At 42.0% G+C, this 19,980-nt stretch overlaps 2 protein-coding genes and 1 long non-coding RNA gene across 4 annotated transcripts in view; 1 reads left to right on the top strand and 2 right to left on the bottom strand.

Annotated features, from left to right (window-relative positions):
• Positions 1–3,478: 3,478 nt before the first annotated feature.
• cep20 (centrosomal protein 20) lies at positions 3,479–6,127 on the bottom strand. The gene is made up of 4 exons (XM_071504588.1): positions 5,981–6,127; positions 5,040–5,237; positions 4,560–4,644; positions 3,479–4,049 (listed from the first exon to the last, which is right to left on the bottom strand). The coding sequence occupies exons 1-4, from the start codon at positions 6,006–6,008 to the stop codon at positions 3,920–3,922; spliced, it is 441 nt and encodes a 146-aa protein (XP_071360689.1). The 5' UTR covers positions 6,009–6,127; the 3' UTR covers positions 3,479–3,919.
• Positions 5,142–16,540, top strand: LOC139636475 (uncharacterized). Of its 2 annotated transcripts, XR_011694402.1 has the most exons (9): positions 5,142–5,278; positions 9,350–9,423; positions 9,579–9,708; positions 9,828–9,910; positions 12,269–12,360; positions 12,527–12,667; positions 13,163–13,220; positions 13,466–13,561; positions 16,209–16,540. It is a non-coding gene; the product is annotated as an uncharacterized lncRNA (long non-coding RNA). The 2 variants fall into 2 exon arrangements; XR_011694401.1 differs by having other exon boundaries at positions 13,163–13,561.
• The window catches only part of abcc6a (ATP-binding cassette, sub-family C (CFTR/MRP), member 6a), a 27,763-nt gene continuing 14,015 nt past the window's right edge, over positions 6,233–19,980 (bottom strand). The window contains exons 7-31 of the mRNA XM_071504587.1: positions 19,793–19,924; positions 18,569–18,775; positions 16,949–17,126; positions 16,557–16,718; positions 16,364–16,456; positions 15,587–15,790; positions 14,465–14,611; positions 14,247–14,334; positions 13,624–13,693; positions 13,409–13,535; positions 13,143–13,319; positions 12,874–13,041; positions 12,486–12,669; positions 12,246–12,330; positions 12,037–12,154; positions 11,222–11,429; positions 10,791–11,101; positions 10,293–10,492; positions 10,021–10,147; positions 9,787–9,888; positions 9,540–9,686; positions 9,253–9,411; positions 8,923–9,089; positions 8,556–8,750; positions 6,233–8,161 (exon numbers count right to left, since the gene is read on the bottom strand). Of these exons, the coding sequence (XP_071360688.1) occupies positions 8,053–8,161; positions 8,556–8,750; positions 8,923–9,089; positions 9,253–9,411; positions 9,540–9,686; positions 9,787–9,888; positions 10,021–10,147; positions 10,293–10,492; positions 10,791–11,101; positions 11,222–11,429; positions 12,037–12,154; positions 12,246–12,330; positions 12,486–12,669; positions 12,874–13,041; positions 13,143–13,319; positions 13,409–13,535; positions 13,624–13,693; positions 14,247–14,334; positions 14,465–14,611; positions 15,587–15,790; positions 16,364–16,456; positions 16,557–16,718; positions 16,949–17,126; positions 18,569–18,775; positions 19,793–19,924 (3,865 nt within the window). The 3' untranslated portion in view covers positions 6,233–8,052. The remainder of the gene's footprint in view (positions 8,162–8,555; positions 8,751–8,922; positions 9,090–9,252; positions 9,412–9,539; positions 9,687–9,786; positions 9,889–10,020; positions 10,148–10,292; positions 10,493–10,790; positions 11,102–11,221; positions 11,430–12,036; positions 12,155–12,245; positions 12,331–12,485; positions 12,670–12,873; positions 13,042–13,142; positions 13,320–13,408; positions 13,536–13,623; positions 13,694–14,246; positions 14,335–14,464; positions 14,612–15,586; positions 15,791–16,363; positions 16,457–16,556; positions 16,719–16,948; positions 17,127–18,568; positions 18,776–19,792; positions 19,925–19,980) is intronic.

Raw genomic sequence — 19,980 nt, 5'->3', positions numbered from 1 at the left:
GTTACCTCTGGCCAACATCAAGGAGGCGGGGCAGCGTTCATGAAGGAGTAACCATGACTAAAAAACTCAGGGGGGACAGGGTGAGAGACAAGGCAGAGGGAGGCAATGAAGAACAAGACAAAGAGGAGGAGGATGAGGAGGAGGAGGAGAGAGGGAAAGGAAGAAGCAGATACACTGAACCAGAGGTTGCAGCGTGTGCCATATAAGGACAGTGGGTCTGTACGGAATCTCGGCAGCTTTCCGCGTAACTATCAAAGTCTAGCAGAGGCAAGCACCCTGAGCCCCAGTGACTAAATATGGTCCAGCAGCAATAGCATTGTTCAAACAAACAAAGTCGCTTCTATGGAAATAACTGTTATTGATTACTTGTAGTTAGCTGTGGCAGAGAAATTGTTCATAGCTCATCAATCTATGGCACACCTGCTGTCAGAGGACTACACAGTAAACTGTGTATCTGCTTTGTTATTGCTGAGGAGAGAAGTATGAAGGATGCAGTTTACAGTTTATGGTTTATAATTAAACACAGACAGTGCATCTGATAGCATTCATCCAAACCCTGAGTCAGTGGTTTTTCTTTCTATGGTACTCCATGACTGCAGCCAGTGAAAATGGTCACTTCTACATTTCTCTAAAGTGTGATTTTGCAGTGATCCATGCAGTGAGAAGGGAGGACAGCCTTCTCCTACCTAAAAACCTGAAGAGCAATTCATAAACCTATGAAAAGTCTGCAGCGACAAGGAGGAGTGGAGGCAGTGGGAGTGCACATGGACAAAAAGTCTCAGTAAAGGACGGTGAACTCAGTAGTGCTCAGAGAATCACATTTTAAATAGATTTAAATGGAATTATACTGAATGAACCTTAATAAATAATTTATTAAAAAAACAACAACAACAGCACCCAATTTCAACTTAATTTACATAGCAAATGGGTGACTTTGCAGGACTCACAACCAGCCACGACGAGAACAGCTCGTGGCACACGTCCCTCGCCATAATGTGATAGAAGAAATTCACAACCTGACCTGTAATGCAGAGAACTCTTACATAAAATATGTTAAATGTTTTCCTCGTCCTCATGTCCATAGATGGCCATCTATTGGAGAGAAAATATGTTTATGGATCTGTTTGACCCTCGTGGAATGCCGTTGCATTCTAATTTGAGCCTGGGGGCAAACATCAGTTGACTCTGCTGCAGTCAAAAGACCACTGCATTGAATACTATTTATACAGCTGTTTCTTTTACACACAACTAATTTATACAGTGGGGGAGAAATGATACCTATTACAGGGCAAACTGCCAGTTGAACAATCATTTGCCATTGTTCAACTTCCTCTGCTTATAAAGCCATTTTCAAGAGAACACTTATGACTGCTGCCAATAAACTAGATGCCCCAGGGCCACAGCCTTTGAGGGCAAATAAGGTTTGCTCCAAGGAAGCAATGTAAATTCAGACTGTGGCACTATTCCCAGCTCATTATCTTTTCTAATGGGACTGAAATGCAAAGAATTAGTGCAAAATTACATCTTGTTGTACAAACTGCACTGAAGGCAAATGGTCACATTTCAGTTTTTACAGCTACTCGCTCCATCAGAGGCATGGCTAGATTCAGGAGAACACACTGTGTGCTCAATACCATGACCTCATTCTTTCAGTGAACTAATCTGAGCGCAATGATCTCACCTATCAAAGCCTCTACAATCAAGAATGTGAGATGTGGATATGTTAGAGGAGACAGTTTAAATAAACCTTTAAAGCACAAAATACTTGAGACACAGATTAGCTTAGCGATGGCAGAAGAGGTGGAACTGAGTGTGCAGCATCAGTAATCGGGCTGAGAAAGAAATGGCCGACTGCGTAGATAATCAGTTCCAGAAACTCAAAGGTTTAAGTTGTGTGAGATAAGAATGTCAAGTTCCCTTAAATGGTGAGAGAGGAAGTGAGATGCAAAAAGTATGTGCTTGTTGCAGTAGCTGTTTGTGTGTCCAGCACAGGGACTGGGACGTATGTCTTGCTGTCCCTGTAAGATATTTTTGATTAAAAAATTAAAAAATACCTGCCAGATTAATATAATTTTATTCTTGCACTAAATGATTATATAGAATCAAAGCTTTCCTCATCAGGACTTCTCAGCCTCTGCTCCTCAGCTGCAGAGAGCAAAAGAAGTGAACACTGAAGTCAGGAGACTGCCTCCTTCGGCTCAGCATAAACATGTGGATCATTTGCTGTATGAGACAAAGATAAAACATCTTAATAATCATGAGCTATCTGCCTATTACAGACAAATATGCCTGAAGCAGCACTGGTAAATACACTTATGGCCAACTCAAGGGCATGGGTGCAGGGGCAACAAGGGTGGGTGTGGCTGCTGCACAGAACAACACAATGAGTGCCAAAATGTTGAGACAATCACAGGAAAGTCAGTGAATGTCAATTTAGGAGACTTTCAGGTGCGTGTTATTCAGCTTTATTTAAAGTGCCCTGTGATGAAAACTGCACAAAGCAAACGCTCAGGAGTTCCCCTCACATATGAACGAGTGTTACACGTTTATAAAACTTAAAAGAACTCCATATCTTTATATTGCTGAACTGACATAAGTTGAGTTGTAAGATCGTATTAGCGTAAGTATTAATTAGAGCGCACGCGTTGTGGTCTGTGCTGTATTTTTGGACAGTGGTGACTGAAAAGGAGAATTTTACATAGCAAAACAATTCTGACCTCTAATGCCTCCTTGTTTAGATTTTAGATTATTGCTAGGGCCTTCACATTTACACTTACTCATTTGGCAGATGCTTTCATCCAAAGCACCACTAAAGCTTCAGTGAAGTAGGAGACTTTGATGTAAGTATTACCATGAGTAATACAGCTATTTAGTGCAAGGAGCTCAGGCAAAGAAGTGTACAAAGAAGTGCAGAGTAAGTGCCAGTTATGCATGGTTGGGTGTTAAAGGTCTTAGAAGAGGAGGTGCTCTCGGAAGAGATGAGTCTTCAAGAGATTCTTGAAGATAGACAGAGACTCCCCTGCTCTCATAGCATTCAGTATCTTGTTCCGTCATTGGGGAACCACAGATGAGAGCAGTCTGGACTGCTGCTGCCTTGTGTGCTGGGATAGATGACGTTCCTATGACTGAGTTCAAGTAGATAGGCGCAGACCCATAAGTTACTCTGAAGGCAAGAATTAGTGACTTGGATTTGAATCGGGTGGCCATGGGGAGCCAGTGGAGGCTGATGAGCTTTCAAATATTATCTTAAAGTTGCATGTTGATCAGCTTTTTTAGACTAATGGCACTTGTCATGTACAATGAACCTACTGTTTTGCATATTAAGGACCAACAGTTTTTATGCATAACCACATTAGAGAGATGGACATCAGGAATCACTGCTCATCCTCCGGCAGGACCAGTCTTCAGCCTTATCTTTGGTAACACTGCCACCATGTGTTACCCAACGCAAACAACACTTCCAAAAATGAATTTGGTGTAGCACATAAATATAAAACATTTATTTATTTTAACAATTAAAAGACAATATTAAAGTATCAAACATTTGTAAATTAAAACAAAGAAGACATCAAGGAATGCAATCTCAATTTTCTGTCTGAATTATCTGGAGCGTGAGGAATACAGACTAATGAAAGAAGAACCACCATGACTGATACTAAAATTGGTGAAGTCAGATATTTAAAATCAAAACACGAGAAGGCCATCTTAGGTCATTTGGCAATTAAAAAAAAAACCCAAATACTTTCAGCATTCAACCATTCATTATAGCAGAATTCTTATACTCATATATACACATATAATGCATGAAGATTATGTCATTGAAGTCTAAGGAGGTGCTGCAACATTTCATGTCATTTATCTGAGGATCGAAGCATCTTATTAGTCCATGCTATGCCAGTATTCAGTGCATTGTCTGTTTTTAAGCGTCAGGTCCAGGCACTGTGTTGCTGGCACTGGGAGCAGCTGGCAGAGAGGCACCCCGCAGAAACACCTTCCCTCCATTGTCACTACTGTTCAGGAAGTGGGACACTAAGCCATAGAGAAGAGGTCTGGAAAGTAAAATGTGGGAAAAACTGAAGCTGTAATTAACATTTTTCTTTCTCGTTCTTTTTTTTATGTTAGCAAAGGCTGACAGAGAAAAATGGTTTGACTGACAAGGACCTGGGCCAGAATCAAACCCAGGTTTTGATGGTTACATTGGTACATGCTCTTTCCAATTATTTCAACTATGTGTTTTTAAGTTTTCCCTGTTGGCACACAAGTGTTAGAAAAAGAAGCATAGTGATATGAAAGTGACACAAGCCAGACTACAATCCCTGATGCATCTGCTGACTCATGTGTGCTACACTAAGACCCCGAGAGAAATGCAGACTTTCACAACACAAACTGAATCTGAACTTATTCAAAATCTCTAGGTATTTCAAAATGAGCCTGATGGAGATGATTCACAGATCTTATGAAATTATTATCCCCCCCCCAGAGAGCTCAGTAAATCTTTGAACTCTGTGCTGGATAGCAGAGTGTTCAGCTATTTCCCAAATCCTGGCTTATTCACTTACACAGACTTGGAGCTTGTATCTTCTGCGACTTTCAGCTCATTCGCCAGGAACTGTCTGTCCAAGGGAACTTCAGGCTGGCCTGATTCTGGGAAAACAATCAGTGCTGAGTTTAGAAGTAGTACACTTTGCTCTACAATAGTGACTGGTTTCAAAACAGCAGCTGGAATCTGAAACGTAAATAAGAGTATTTTTCAAGTACAATACTGCTGCTTTCACATGAAAACATTTCTGTATTAAAAAAAACAAAGGCAAACCTTTTACTTATTGACCAAAAAGTGATCAATTCAATAGAGCTGGACAGATGATAATTCTCAAGTAAAAAGTGTTTTCAACAGTGGACCAATACTAACCACTGCAAAAATCAAAGTGATACTATACTGTTGGCAACTGAGCAGCATCAGTGCATCATGGATTTGTGGTCATGTTCCCCAAAGTGTATGAAAATATGAGCTGTGCAACGACTTTAATCTGTCCACCCACCTGCTGTCAGTACTGACGCCGTGTACCTGTACCTGTTGAAGTCCAGGTACTCCCGGATGAGCTCGTTGATGAGCAGGTTTTCGTGGGACAGCGTCGGGCGAGGTTCCCGCTGGTCATCCAGGGCGCTGAACACCTCCGCCCGGATCCGTGCCTTCAGCTGGCTAAGCACACCCCGTGACTCCAGCGTCTCCCTCACGGCTAAAATGGTCACATTTTTACCGGATCAATATGAGAATTAGGTGGGTTAACTTCCCATGTGACTATGATAAATGGAATTAAGTCAGTTAATTCAGCTAACCTTTTGCCCTAACGGATGGTCTTTTCTACACCTACGCCATACTCCACTCAGTAATTTGAGAATTTAATGAGCCCTTTGTAATTGACGAAACTACATAGATCTTGGAATACGATTTTTACTACTTACAGAATCATTAGAGACCAGTCTTCAAATCGGAATTCTTAAGTAAGTGGTTTAAGTTTCAAAACAGCGTGTATCACTATTTCACCACAATCGTCTCCGGACAAAAGTCGTCAAGCTAACGTTAGCTAAAGTTAGCTAGCAGCTGTTAAGCGCTGTAACTAGCGTTTGCGAACAATGAGAAGTCCATAACAACGTAGACGTGTGTGATGTGTGTCGTGTTTTTCGCTGTGCCGAATTGAAATGTAGATTTCATTAATAGAGAAAGTCGTGGGGCATTTGAAGGCTCACATTTGCCTCACGGTTAGGGCCAATTTAGTTAGCTGAATTGTCAAATTTTTGAATGGAGACTCATGAACGGGAGCGTCATGTTTTTGTGGTTAAGATAACTTTAGCTAGCCAGTAATAACAGCCGTGGAGTAACTTGTGCGGCGGCTTGGTCTGTTGTTTATTTGCTTCTGTTTAATTTAAGGGTGCAATAAGTAGTTAAGCAACCAAATCAGCAAAGATAATGAGCCCTTACCACACTTAAGTTCGGTGATGGTCGCCATTGCAACAAGTGTAAACAAACGATTTGCTTCTGTTCATACCGCAGACTTCCTGACATCTAGTGACTGAGTTTAGTAACTACAACTGACTGGTTCATAAAACCCACACAGGCCCCACGGTCTGTTATAAAACGTCTACAAACCTTATTCCATGCATCTTCCACCAACTTAATGCTACATACTAAATAAGTGTAATATTGATTATTATTGAAATAATCACATACTTTTAAATAAGTATCAACACCGTTTTAATTGCAAAATTATGATTGTTGAAAGATAATTAAAATTGCCCCTAGTGTCTTATTAGTCTTAGAGCTTCAGCAGATGTAAAGTAAGTAGATGTACATTTAAGGATTTTTTAACTTATAATTTGACACAAACTACTATATCATAACAAAATTGTCTGTGTCTTAAAATATGTCGAGTGGATCTTTAAGCTAGATTTATGTGCATCAATCACATCTCTGGTCTCATGCATTAAAATGTGGCCATGCATACTAGCCCACTTCATACAATACTATAAGATCTGGATTAGCACTGATACAAGGGTGAAAATGTGCATACAGCTAACCATCCCTTCAGTCATATGTGCTGTCATTTCAACTTGCCTTGGTCATTCTGGAGTACTTGATTCAAAACATTTAAATGTGCATTTAAAGATCTGCCTTAAAGCATGTATGTTTATGCATTTTATGACACACTCCCATGAAAATACAGTTCAAGCATGATTATAGATTCAAATAGATTTTATTTATCCAGCATGATGTATGGAACAAGACAGTACATTAACAGTAAATATTCATTGAAAAATGAACAAGCTTGTTATAAAAAGTATAAATATAATACAATCCTCAACATTTTAAGGACACTTAATACATTTTGTCATTTGACATAAATAAACTATAGGGTTTCTCTCAGAATATATTGTCTAAACCAGTAAGACAAAAACAGCAAATGCCTCTTCTCTTCAGTTCATAGGCTTCTTTCTTTGAATCGAGAGTAAAGGTTCATTTGGACTATATACAGCCTGTCATGTCAGCACCAAAAAAAACAATACTGATTTTTTTCTTCTCTACGAATGTGTGTATGGCCTGAGTTAGTGTGGTGAAGGCAGAGAGACAATCACACAGAGATTTATCACCATTGTTTTGAAGAGGCATTCTCTTCATTCATGGTGGTTTTCACTACCGGCATCAGGTTAAATCTGACCAGCAAGGTCTCTATTGACTTTTTTATATGTTTACTTTGACAGAAATAAACAACAGCCACAACATAGTTGGACGGTTGCTAATGCCTTGGCTCACTTCAGTGTTTTCCTCTTTTTCTCTGACATATAAAAATTCTAAATTGGCTGCTTTGAGCTCAGATTTTGAAGGCAGCGAAAACCTCACTTCCCCTGTGTTTGCCAGAGTAAACCTTTTGAAGGTTAGTGTGTCAGAGTATTTCCTGTCCCAGTTTCTGGGACAAGAAGGCAAAACAGATTTCTATCAATTTACAATTACAATAGTGCCTCTTTTTTGGTATAGAAGGCTAAAAAAATATGAGTAAACATCAACATTAAAGCCTGAGAGAACATCAAAAAATATGTCATGTGCTTTATAAACACTTACAGAAACTACAAAAATAATATAGCTCCCATTCAAAAAGAGAATGAAAATAAGATCCTTAAGATTTGTAGTATTCTTTCATCCCAGCCTTTGACTTAATCCTTTCATGGAATAAACTGACTCCACTACTCTATATACAATATTTATAGCTTGGAGATTCTCAACGATGAACTGTAGCTTTCTTTTGAATGTTCATCATCTGAGGTTTACAACATCTCTTGGGACAGTGTGTCTCTGTGTGTTAAAAACCAACAAGTACTGTAGGGACTGCATCGGCAGCTGCTCTTGAGATTCATCAACAATGCCCTCATAGAAAGGCGTTTTGAGCTGCCATAAATCTTGGAATGGCCCGATTTAACATCTGTTGGAGAGCCACACGAATAAGGTGCCACATCTGTACACCGGGTCACCAGCTCCATGGCACGAGGCCCAAAGAATACTTAGACGAGTCCAGCTTCCCGGCACATTCGGTAGAACTGTCCCCGTTGTGCGATTAGGTTGGCTGGAGAATCCATCTCAGAAATGTGGCCTCTGTCCATTACGATCACCCTGTGAAGCAGCCAAAAGGAGGAAGATGGGTTTTAGATCCAGTAGCTTTTGATTATTGATTTGTGGACTGTAGGGCTGCAACTTTGCAGTCATTTCTTTAGAAAATCATTGAACTTTTATCCATTGTTTTGTCTGGAAAAATTCTGAAAATGATTAAAAATTTTAAATGAAAATATAACAAATTCACTTTATAGGTCCCCAGAGTCAAAAGTAATGCCTTTTCATGGCTTATTTTTTCTGACCAGCAGTAAAAAAGTCTGAAGGTATTCAGGTCACAGTAACAGGAAACAAAAGCAAACCCTCACATTTGAGAAATTGTAGCCATAGGCTTGTAGTCAAGTTTTCTGTTTTTTGACTAAATGCTCAATTGACAATGCAGTGGACTGGAACGTACCTTGTGTAGTCCATGATGGTGTTAAGGCGGTGAGCAATGGTAAGGACAGTGCAGTCTTCAAACTGTGTGCGGATTGTTGACTGGATGAGTGTGTCTGTCTCCAGGTCTACAGCAGCTGTTGCCTCATCCAAAACCAGGATCTTGGTTTTCCTCAGCAAGGCTCTGGCCAGGCACACTAGCTGGCGCTGACCCAGACTATACAGACAAAGGAGAGTTGGAGAGGGATGGTTGGAATAACATATTAGACAAGGACTGTTTGAATCCTGGAGCTTTGTGTAGCTGCCTTTAGAACAATTTATCGGTGACTGACTGAGCAAAACAATGGTTTATCTGCCTTGCAACATGTCATATCAATGTTCTGGTGTACCTGAGGTTTTCTCCTCCCTCTGAGCATTCGTGGTTGAGTTTGTCAGGCAGATTGGAGACAAAGGTTTTGAGGTGAGCGAGCTCTAATGAACTCCACACCTCTTCATCGGTGTAAGTGTCAAAGGGGTCAAGGTTCATCCGGAGGGAGCCTGAGAACAGAACAGGGTCCTGGGAGAGAGGACAGCAACTGTTACTCAACACTGTCCAGATTGGCAACAGGAATATGACAATTTATAATGGCTTATTTAAGATTGGATAAGGATCGAAACTATTGCAAACAGTTTATGTGATGAAAGCCAGGACTCAGTTTCTGTTATTACGACTGTCGTACCTGAGGAATGATAGTAATGCGCGATCTGAGGTCATGGAGTCCAATGTCTTCGATGTTGACTCCGTCTATAAAGATCTTTCCCTTTGCTGCCTCTAAGATCCTGAAGATTCCCAGGGCAAGTGAGGACTTTCCCGCTCCTGTTCGACCCACAATGCCAACCTTTAAAAAGAGGTTCGTAGTCAGAATTTATGTGTGACATCAAGCTGCAATTTAAGCATTTTAAGTGATCAGGGATTAAGACTTCTGAAGATTTCAAATATTGTTTTGTATTACACAAAATGACTCACCTTCTCTCTTTCATGAATATGCAACGTAATGCCTTTCAGAGCCAACTCAAGGCCTTTGCGGTACTGCAGCCCGTAGTCCTGAAACTCTATAGTGCCTCTCTGGGGCCAGGCCTGGGGCAAGGAGCTGCCTTCTTTACTCCAGCTAGCCTAAATGAGACAACAACAAAGGGTGAGTAGAGAACAGAGTACAGTGTTGAATTAAGTGTCCTTATCAGTGATTGAATGTGTGTGTGGTGGGAGCACTGACCTCTTTAGCAGTGTCAGCGTACTCATTGACTCTCTCCACAGATACAATGTTGTTTTCTACATCAGTCCAGGATCTCACAATCCAGCTCAAGATTCCAGTCACCTGCAATATCCAAGGCAATGAGGTTCACTTTAAATCATTTTATTTCCTTCACTGTCTCTGTTATTAATATGACGGGTGCTGGGACACCTCTAGTATTACTGTGTGATTGTGTGTGTGGGTAGAAGCTCTTACCTGGAGGGAGTGTGACACAGCCAAACCAACGATGCCCGGGCTCAGCGTGTTTTTACCCATCACAGAGAGAATGGCAGCGGCTAAGACCACGCCGTTACCAACAAACTCCAGATTGACTGCCAGCCACCTGTGGATGTAACAGTGATTTAGTTGTGCTGTGGGCACACAAGTTCCAAAATGCATATCATGACCATCCCTCATGAACTGTTCACTTAGCAAATGAATGTATAAATTAAGTTAAAGCACTTTGTAATTATCACATATTATCTTACCGGGTGGCCACAAATCGGGGGAAGTAGGAAGTCTGATTGAAGTCGACCCTCTTATTGGCCTGCACAATGAACCTGGACTGCTCCCCGAAGGCCCGGATGACGCTGGCGCCTTGCACTGTCTCATTGAAGTGGGTGTAGATGGGCGAACGGCTCACAGCTTCCAGTCTGCGCAGCTGACAGGATGTGGCGACGTAGAAGCTCTGTAGCCCACAGTGGAAAAGTAAAATACCAGCTTTAATAAATGAAACCAAGAGGGAGTGCTGAGGGCTTTCCCATAATTCATTGTGAATGTGTGTAGCAACTATGTCAGCAGGTGGGGATCAAAATACAAGTGAATGGCAAGATCAGCAGGGTGATGGTTTTGGAGCCCAGAGCTTTCCAATAACATACAGTAATGGAACCCAGCTCTTGCTAAGCCACCTTTAACGTAATGTTCTCAGAAAAAATAAGGATCAGAGTCATCAGGGGTGAGTTTAAATGTCAGGGGGAAAAACGTACCTGGACAAAGGCGTAAAGGAAGGCGAGAGGCAGGATGATCACGGCTGCAAAAGGTGTCGCCATCAGCACAATGATGCAGACCTCCATGAGTTTAAAGACGTAGCTCAGCATCATTTTCAGACCATCGGGCACCATACAGTCGATGGCGTCAATCTCTTTGGCAAAGCGGTTGAGTAGGTTGCCACTGGGTGTGCTCTCAAAGAAAGACATCGGAGAGTGCAGCACGTTGTTCAGCAGGTCCATGTGCAGGTGACGAGAGGCGATGATGCCGCAGATAGAGATGGCAACGGTTGTGCCAAAGATGGCGATGCCTGAACAGGGGTGAGAGATGTTTGATCACACCAGAGTGAAACATCAACAAACCACTGTGAACCACTGTGAGGACATTTGTAGTGTTTTTCCACGAGCACTCATAAAATTAACTGACTTACCTTGCACAAAGCCCAGAGCCCCAAACACGGTCAGTTTCAGGTCTGTATCAATCTGGGTGCCGTTGACGACGGGGTCATCAGCCCACATGCTGAGCCAGTAGTTGTAGGCCAATGAGGCACCTTGTTGAAAGGCATACAGGAAGACGATGGGAATGATGATGGCCAAGCCGATGGTCTTGAAGTACTTCTTGTACATCTCCAACCTCACCTGTTGTAGAAAAAAAACAGAAACTACTAGTCAGTCTCAAGGAATAAGAGAACTTTGTTTGTCTTTGTATCGACAATTTATTTATTTCTCATTTACGCTGATTTTATCACCTTTTGGTGAACTTGTTAGCAAATAGTTGCCTGTTTAGACATCAAACAGATATGGAACAACATTATCATTTATTTGATGTTGCAGTTATGGTCACCTGATATATGGAAGTCTATTATTCTGTATCATTTTGGATCGGTTTTGGCCTCCACCAACATCTGAGAGAAAAATCTGGCTCTTAAGTTGCTAAATGCTCCACTGTGTTCACCAACTATTTGCTAACTGCGTCTCTTTGCTGTTTGGTGCTGAGCAGGAAGTGTATAATGGGAGAGAGTGCACGAGAGCAGCGCGAGTAAACTGAAACATTATATTTGTGGCTTTGAATACCAAAGCAATGAGCTAATGGAAGTCATGAAGCACTGTAGAGCTGTGGAGAGCTGGATGCTAATTCTCGGTGGGCGCAAGTAACCGTTTGATTTTTATTAATATAGAAATATTGATTGCAGCAGCTGGTTTCCTAATTTCGAACGATTAAAAGTGAAGCCATCTTCAGACTTACCCTTCCAGTGCGGGCCTTGTCGACCACAGTCAGCTTGCCCAAGTCCTCTGGTACCTGTTCCTGGTCTGCTTCAGACACAGGCTCCATATTCTGCAGGTTGGTATTAGTGGTGTCCCCCCTGAAGAATATGGAGAGGCCAAAGGTCAGTTTCGTAAAATGGATGCTTGGGATGCCACACATCTTTATGACAGTTTAAACATTTATTTTACCCAATGAGCTGCTCCTGTGACAGATCTCTGGAGAACGGCATGAAGTCGACCATGCTGAGACGAGCATTGGACCTCCTGGAACCAGCTATAAGAAAAGGACATGTTGATTGCACATGTAAGTGTTCTTTACTGCATACTATACATTTATTTATGACAAATCAAAATAAATGACACTAATAAACAAAAGCTGAAAAAAACAGAACAGTGTCTTTTGACTTGACTGCTGAAATGTCTCTTCACCTCTCTGTATGGCGCTCTCTTTTCGCTCTGTGCTGGCAAAGGTGTGGATGAAGTCAGCAAAGGCACCATGGCGGCTTAGGAGCTCCTGGTAGGAGCCGCTCTCTGTGATTTCTCCATCTACCAGGACGAGAATGAGGTCAGCCTGCGGCAGGAAGCTCATCCCATGGGTCACCAGGATGCGGGTCTGTATAACAAGCCACACAAGTCAGTAAAATAGGATATAAGCACAATCCAACACTAAATTGAGGCTTTCTTAAAAACAAAAGCGTCAGCAAAGTGGTGGTTTCCATATTATGATAACAATAGCTCAAGTCACGGTTTAGGTGCCATAAAACCATTGGCTCTTTGCAGCTAAATTGGACTTTGCAGGTTTTGTTACATGCATTACCTTGTCTCTAAGGACTCCTTTAGGTCCAATGACTTTGTCAAAGATGTGCTGACCCACATGTGCATCAACAGCAGACAGTGGATCATCCAGCATGTACACATCAGCCTTCCTGTAGACAGCCCTGGCCAGGCTCACCCTCTGCTTCTGCCCACCTGAGAGATTTAGTCCCTGCAAGAACAAGATTATTAGAAAATTTCACACATAACTTAAATGATTTGAGGAAAAAAAAAAAAAAAAAAATAATAATTTTAAACTGAAAATTTCCATACCTTCTCTCCAATTTCTGTAGCATCTCCAGCGGGAAGGATGTCCAGATCGGGCAGCAGCGCACAGACTTCCAGCACACGGTGGTACCATGTTTTTAGCTTCTCACGGCCAAACACGATGTTGTCTTGGACTGTGGCGTTCTGAATCCAGGCCTGCTGGGGCACATATGCCACAGAGCCCTGCGAAAACACAGAGAGACTGTCAATATTTATTAAATTTAACCCACAAACCACGAATAGATCTTGCACATGGAACATAAGCTCAGTACCTTGACACTGACTTGACCGCTTCTTTTCTCCGTTTCACCGAGCATGGCGGACAACAGAGAGGACTTTCCACTGCCCACATGTCCCACCACAGCAACAAGGGAACCTCGAGGCACACGGATGTTGATCCTGACAACAAAGAAGTGAATCATCCAGTAAGCCTCTCTTGGTTTGACTGTACATTTAATTTTTTCTGGTTTCTTTCTATAACTCGTACCTTTTAAGACAAGGAGGGCCCTCTGCAGACCAGCTGAAAGTGCCGTTTTCTATCACCACGTCTTCCCCATCTAAACAAGAAAGAAAGACTGAGTGAAATAAACAAAACACTGAGGACAAGACATGTTCATTCAACCTGAGCGACAAACAAACTTTCAAAACAAAATCCTCACTTGAAGTTACTTGTCAGAGCTCAGTCAGGGCATAATTACAAGTGAATTTACATAATCATACAAATTACAGAGCTCTTGCTTTTTCACAAGCTGGCTTAGGAAGCGTTGGCAGACTACAGACAAAGGAGTGCAGAATTTTCTTTTATTTCTCTGTGAATCATATGTCTGAATTCATGCTATGATTTACGTTCAACCACTAAATGGGAACATCCTATAATTACCATGTCTACCAGTCAGGCCGGGACCCAGGAAGTGACAGTGCACATGATCCATACAAGACTGTGGTACCCCACAGATATAAACAACAAAATCTTGTGGGCTACTTATATTATGACAGCCCATGATTTCAGGCAGTATGGGAACCGAATTGAGGAAATTGGTCAAATTAAATACTGCAGTATAGTGGTTTATTCATTCTGTGTAATATTTAAAAAATGGATGGGGCTCTTACCAGAACTCAGTGGAGCCTTTGACACATTGTCCACTTTCAGTTCTTCTGAGCACAGGTACTTTCCCAGACGTCTCAGTGAAACCATGGCCTAAAATACAGTCAGTGGTTAGTTAACTGACCTATATCATATGGGACCATGAAAATATACCTGATGAGGCACCGTGGATGGAGAAAATATCTCAGAGTAATCATGAATATTAAAGTGAAATGTGATCTACCTGCATGGTTGTGCTTATTGCAAATGGCAGCTGACTAAGTGGGGTCTTCAGGATGTTGATCAGTGCCATCGAGACGAAAACCTTTTGTGCATCCAGGACGTTCCTGTCATCCAGCGTCACGTAGACTCCAAACATGGCAAAGGCAATCTTAGGGGAAAGACATTAAATGTTACCTTTATAGGCAGAATTTTGTGTGATAGATGATCTTTAGAACCATAATTTAAAGGATATGACTGGCAGCCTCTAAATTTTTCTCATTGTCAATATATCCAGTGAAAAGACCAAAACCAACAATAAAGCATTAGCCTGTCTCTTGGCACTTTCTGATTCACCGCCCTGTCTGTGGCACTCAGCCCCTTTGTTGCTACTGAAGACATAAATCTTCGAGACAATCTTCTTTTTTGCCACACCATGAGTCACAAGTATCTCAACAACAATAGGATAAATCTGATAAAGACATTCATGGTTCCCAGAGGATGAATTCAAATGACTTGATCCCCTGACTTTTTACCGTCATACCACAATGAGGTCTTATTGTCAGCTGCTAGTTGGATTGCCACGACATTTTAAAGATTAACTCCAAGACATTGGTCATCCCCTGACTTTTAAAAAAGCTCTTTGTAAGTTTTCTCTGCCACTGAATGTGGTTTGTGTGCCGGTAGCGGGTGGTGGTGACTGTTGCTTCATAAGAGCTTTGGCCATTGTTGCATTTACAAGACAAGAGATTATAATAATACTCCCTCTGAGCAGTGCTACGTCTTCAGGGAAGATTGGAGGCTACAGTGGATCGCTATCAGAATGTGACAAGCCGGGCTAGGGTAGCTGGTTAGCATGCTAACTTCAGTAGAAGAGAAGATGTGATAGAGACAAGAGTTAACATTGGTGTTGCTTCCACCACTGGAAACTGATGTTCGCATTTAGCTTATAGCTGTATAGTCTAAGGCACAGAGTAATAAGCTATATTAGGTTTTGGGTACACATACATGTCAGTAGAATCAGTTAACTGTTGGTTTTGGTCTTTTCTTGGAATGAGAAAATTATCAAATATCCCCAACCCTCTCCTATGAGTCAACTTTGTAATTATCCTCTTTATGGGCAGCTCTTTCAGTTTAGTGCGCTTACCAGGAACGAAGAGGAGTTGAAGGATGCAATAGAGATGGAATAAAGGATCTGAGACTTTTTCAGGGCCTTGAGCTCCTTCTCTCTGTAGCCCAAAACCTGCTCCAGGAAGGCCTTCTCCCAGGCATAAAACTTCAAGATCTTTATTCCATTCAGGATCTCGTTCATCAGTCTGATGCGGCCATCCATGAACTTCATCTGGATCTCCTGTTGACCAGACAAGAGTGTTTTTTCTTTTGTCGTTTTACATTACGTTATTAAGAAATAAACTCTCCTGAGCTGAATCTGGGACACATTGGAAAGACAATTACCAGACCAAAGCACATACATACATTCGGGAACATGGGTTTGTCTGTGCTTGTTACAGCTGTAGTAGTTTTCCTGAACATCACAGAACTTGTTTAATTCAGTTAGAATTTATTGCTTGTTACATTTTAGTGATTTTTATGACAAGGAAACAACAAAAGAGCCAGGAATGTGGTCGCTGCACTGAAGCCTAAGTTCGATTAAATTGGCATCCAAATTTACAGAACCGTCTGTTGTTTTTCCAAAGAAATGAAAAATTATGTCTTCTTACTGCCCACCCTTTCCTGTCATTGTTTTTCAAACTCGTTATATGGGGCAGACATCAAAAGGACAAGAGAGAATGTACCATCCAGGCCAAACACCCACGCGGCTCTTCAGCCACTATCTAAACCAGCTGTGGCATCCCTGACCTAACATGCCAGATGTCAGGACTGCTGGAGTGAAAGTGTGAAGGATTCCTGCAACAGCTTTTACCTGCAGCTTGCTTCTTTTCTTTGCGATGAATCCGTTGAGTGGAAAAATAAGGATGACGGTGGCAATTCCTGCCAAAGCCGATGGCCCAAGATGCTAAATAGAAGAAAAGATAAAACTGTCTCAAAGGCTTTTTGGGTAAACTGCATTTGTGCATAAATGGGAGGCACTGTGACAATACTACGTTTCAACATACCTGCCAGAGGAAGAAGAGACAAAGAGCAATCTCAATAGGAGCCAGCCAGACAGCGTTGAAGTACACCACAAAGTCCATGAGCTTCTGAGTGTCTGCTGAAACCAGATTCACAATCTCGCCCACAGTGCAAGTCCTCCTGGCTGCGCTGTTTATCACCAGAGACTGGATTGACACCAAAAGACACACAGACAGTTAGCCTTCATTGCATTGTGTACAATATAATTTTACACCCTCGTAAAGATTTCAGACAATCATTCATCATAGATAGAAGCTGTTAATCACATGCTGTGTACTGTTTTCCAGTCTGGAAGTGAAGAATATGTAAAGAAGATGTAATTTATGTCACATCTAGAGGTTAGCCGCTACATGTCTGTGGACGCAAATCTACCCACCTTCCTGTAAACTAAGCCCATAACAGCTGTCTTCACCCTCATTCCCACAGTGAAGCAAGTGTACATGTACTGATGGTTGAAGAGGGACTGCAGGCAAGAGAGCAGGAACATAAGAGTGGCATAGAAGTAGCCTTTCCACAGCGGAGCGTCTTCATCTCTCATGAAACCCAGGAGCAGACTGTGGTGGAAGAGAAGGAGAGGATTAATACAGGATTATCATTTTTTGTATGACCCTTTAGTGTACCTAGGGGTCATTGACTAAACTGTATCAAAACCCTACATCATGTGTGAATTTCCCTGGAAAGTAGGGAATGACACAAATCGCAGCAGACAGGCGGGTTTTTACCCTGTCAACACAATTTATTTACCATGTTTTTTTCATTCAATCTGGTATCATTGGACTTTCATTGTGTGCCCTAAACCAACGGCCTTGAGTGCTGTTGTGGCTGCTGGCTGACTGGTCCACACAAAGTAGCTCGGATTGCACAACAGTGCTCAGCCTGTGGCTGGGCTGCCCTCACACTTGGCCAGCGGCTCCCTTATTGTGGTCTGATTGCATTTCTGCCATTTAGAGCCTCCTCTCCCTCTCTGCCTGTCCCCCATACAGAGGGCTGTGGTCTTGTCTACTTTTCTTGCTCACAGCTCCATGACCATAATTAACACTTCCACTGATTCTGTGCTGTGCATCAACAACAACATTCCAGTCTGGCTGGTGGGATGGTGTGGCGGGTGGTGGGTCAGCGTGACCTGTTTTCACTGCTGCCAGCTTCTGCTGTTGTTTGGTTGTCAGTATAACGAATCATTTAAAATAGAACAATGAAGGTGACATCTGGGGAGCTGCTTATACAGCAATATCTATCTATCTATCTATCTATCTATCTATCTATCTATCTATCTATCTATCTATCTATCTATCTATCTATCTATCTATCTATCTGTCTGTCTGTCTGTCTGTCTGTCTGTCTGTCTGTCTGTCTGTCTACCTATCTATCTATCTATCTATCTATCTATCTATCTAGATTGTGGTGTTTTTGTTTTCCTACAATCTTCTAAACCCATGTTTCTTTAAATTGTCATCTCAGAAAATAGAATATCTTTCACTCAAATCTCCAAATTTAACCTCGAGAGTTTCACTTAAAAAACACAATAAAACCTTTTTCTTTACTCTGAAGCCTGAATTTCTGTCCATCCAGGTAATTTCAGTCTGAGCTGAGGTTTGGAAATATTGGCTGTGACTTTCTTTAATACAGCGTACTCGATGCCATTTGGTTTGTGGGACAGCGAGCACTGAAAAAGTTATGTGTGAAAAACTCAACAACAACATTTCTTTCCAGATATAATGATAGTGAGTTAGTTATCATCTTAAAAGCAGTTTTCTTGAGAAATTCTTGATATCAAGGTACAACTGCCTGATTTCTAACTTTATACAACAACAACAACAACATGTGCTGTCTTTAAAACATATTTTTTTGGTTGGCTTTCAGCACCTCAAGCCAAATCCCCCCTGAGCCTCATGAGACTAGGTCGACTGGGCAAGTCACGCCACAGCTACTTATTGTCAGATTTCACACTTGGTGAGACTAGATTTAGGTCTGAGTTTACTCTCCCTTCATGTCTTACCTAAGCACTTGGGGGATGGCGAACATGAAGGCATCATGGAATATGATACACAGGGTACCGGTTAGGAAGTATGGGCCGAACTTGCGTGCCAGGGTCCTGAGCAGAAAGAAGCCAGAGCTCTGCTCCTTCTGCAGCTTCCTGAGGAGCTGAGCCTGGTCTGGCAATCTGCTCCCCAGCGCCACACCCGACGCCAAGGCCTTCTCCTGCCTGCCAGGGGGAGAAAACGCACACAGTTACAGACGAGACATCTGTGTCAGAGATGCCCCAACATGGTCCTGGCGCCTTTCAAGTCGTTAATGTGAAACAGATTGCAAGAAAAAAAGGTTATTTGTGCCATCACTGATGGACTCAAGAATTCGCCAGCAGCAGTTAAAGGCATTATTCACTGCCATAATTATTGGACTTAACGACAGATCTTCAAAGCACTGGATCATGTTAACAAGCCTTGAAAATGACACAGCGCTCTTGTCTTGACATTATGGTACTGTATGTCCTCAAGTGACTCTTTCCGACCTATTTTTGGCCCTGGATGCCTCTGATGAAATGTCCCAACGTTCACTTTACCGCAATCATGGCTAAGTCATGCTCTGCTCGGGTCATTAATTCAACCAGCACCATGTTGACGTTTGACCACATTGCAATAAAATGGAACTGGTTCTTTGGCTGTTAAACTATGACAATAGTAAGAGTTGTACAGTGGATCACAGCCCTGTGTCAAAGGAGCAAGCCATGTGAGCCAGAGGAAACATGAAGGACATGTGCGTGTCTGGCACATGTCAGTTCCCTGTGAGGATTGATCCTCTGCTGCTACAACTCCTGGCTAATACACATGAGCCAATCACAAGGGTCACTCCACAGATTTTACGTAAAGTTCAGTTTACCCATCATGAGGAGAACCATATAGCTTGAGCAAACCGCTCTATTATATCTTCTGTTGCTCTGGAAAGAGCTTTTTAAAGTCTGAGCAAATAACCACGATGATTTCATCGGGGTTATGATGTCATCAGGGTGATCTTGTCTATGACAAGAAAGTCAGTCCCAGACTTTCCGTTATGAAAGTCTGGGTTACAAAATTTTTGGAGCTTGAGCAATACTAGTGACTAATAGTCCCGATATCTTAACCTCTGCTGCTTCAAATGTGTCTTTTCTGAGTCCCCCAACTTTATGAGTGCAATACAAGCTCCCCCTTTAAACTGTCAGATATCAAATATCAATAATCCTCACTTTTGAATTTTGGCACATTCTGCTGTCCAGTCCTCTTGAAGCTCAGAGATGATCTTGTTCGACGTGTCTTCCTCCCTCAGGGTCCACAGATCCTCTGCTGCCAGCGGGGTGCGATATCCTTTCACAACAAGCCTGAGGAGGGAGCGCAGAGATGATTCACCCACTTAATCATAAACAAAACACATATT

This window comes from Trachinotus anak, unplaced genomic scaffold, assembly GCF_046630095.1.
Source record: "Trachinotus anak isolate AG129_WGS33_773 ecotype Australia unplaced genomic scaffold, CSIRO_AGI_Tana_v1 ptg000019l, whole genome shotgun sequence".
NCBI lineage: Eukaryota > Metazoa > Chordata > Actinopteri > Carangiformes > Carangidae > Trachinotus > Trachinotus anak.
The sequence above is the reverse complement of the archived record's forward strand: the minus strand, read 5'-3'. Positions and strand labels throughout refer to the sequence as shown.

Excerpts from the sequence above, each read along its gene's own strand:
- cep20 (XM_071504588.1), bottom strand. The coding sequence starts at position 6,008 with ATGGCGACCATCACCGAACTTAAGTGTG. Across the intron at positions 5,238-5,980 it reads CATCACCGAACTTAAGTGTG|CCGTGAGGGAGACGCTGGAG; the intron begins GTAAGGGCTCAT and ends TGACCATTTTAG. Across the intron at positions 4,050-4,559 it reads GATACAAGCTCCAAGTCTGT|ACCTCTTCTCTATGGCTTAG; the intron begins GTAAGTGAATAA and ends TTTACTTTCCAG.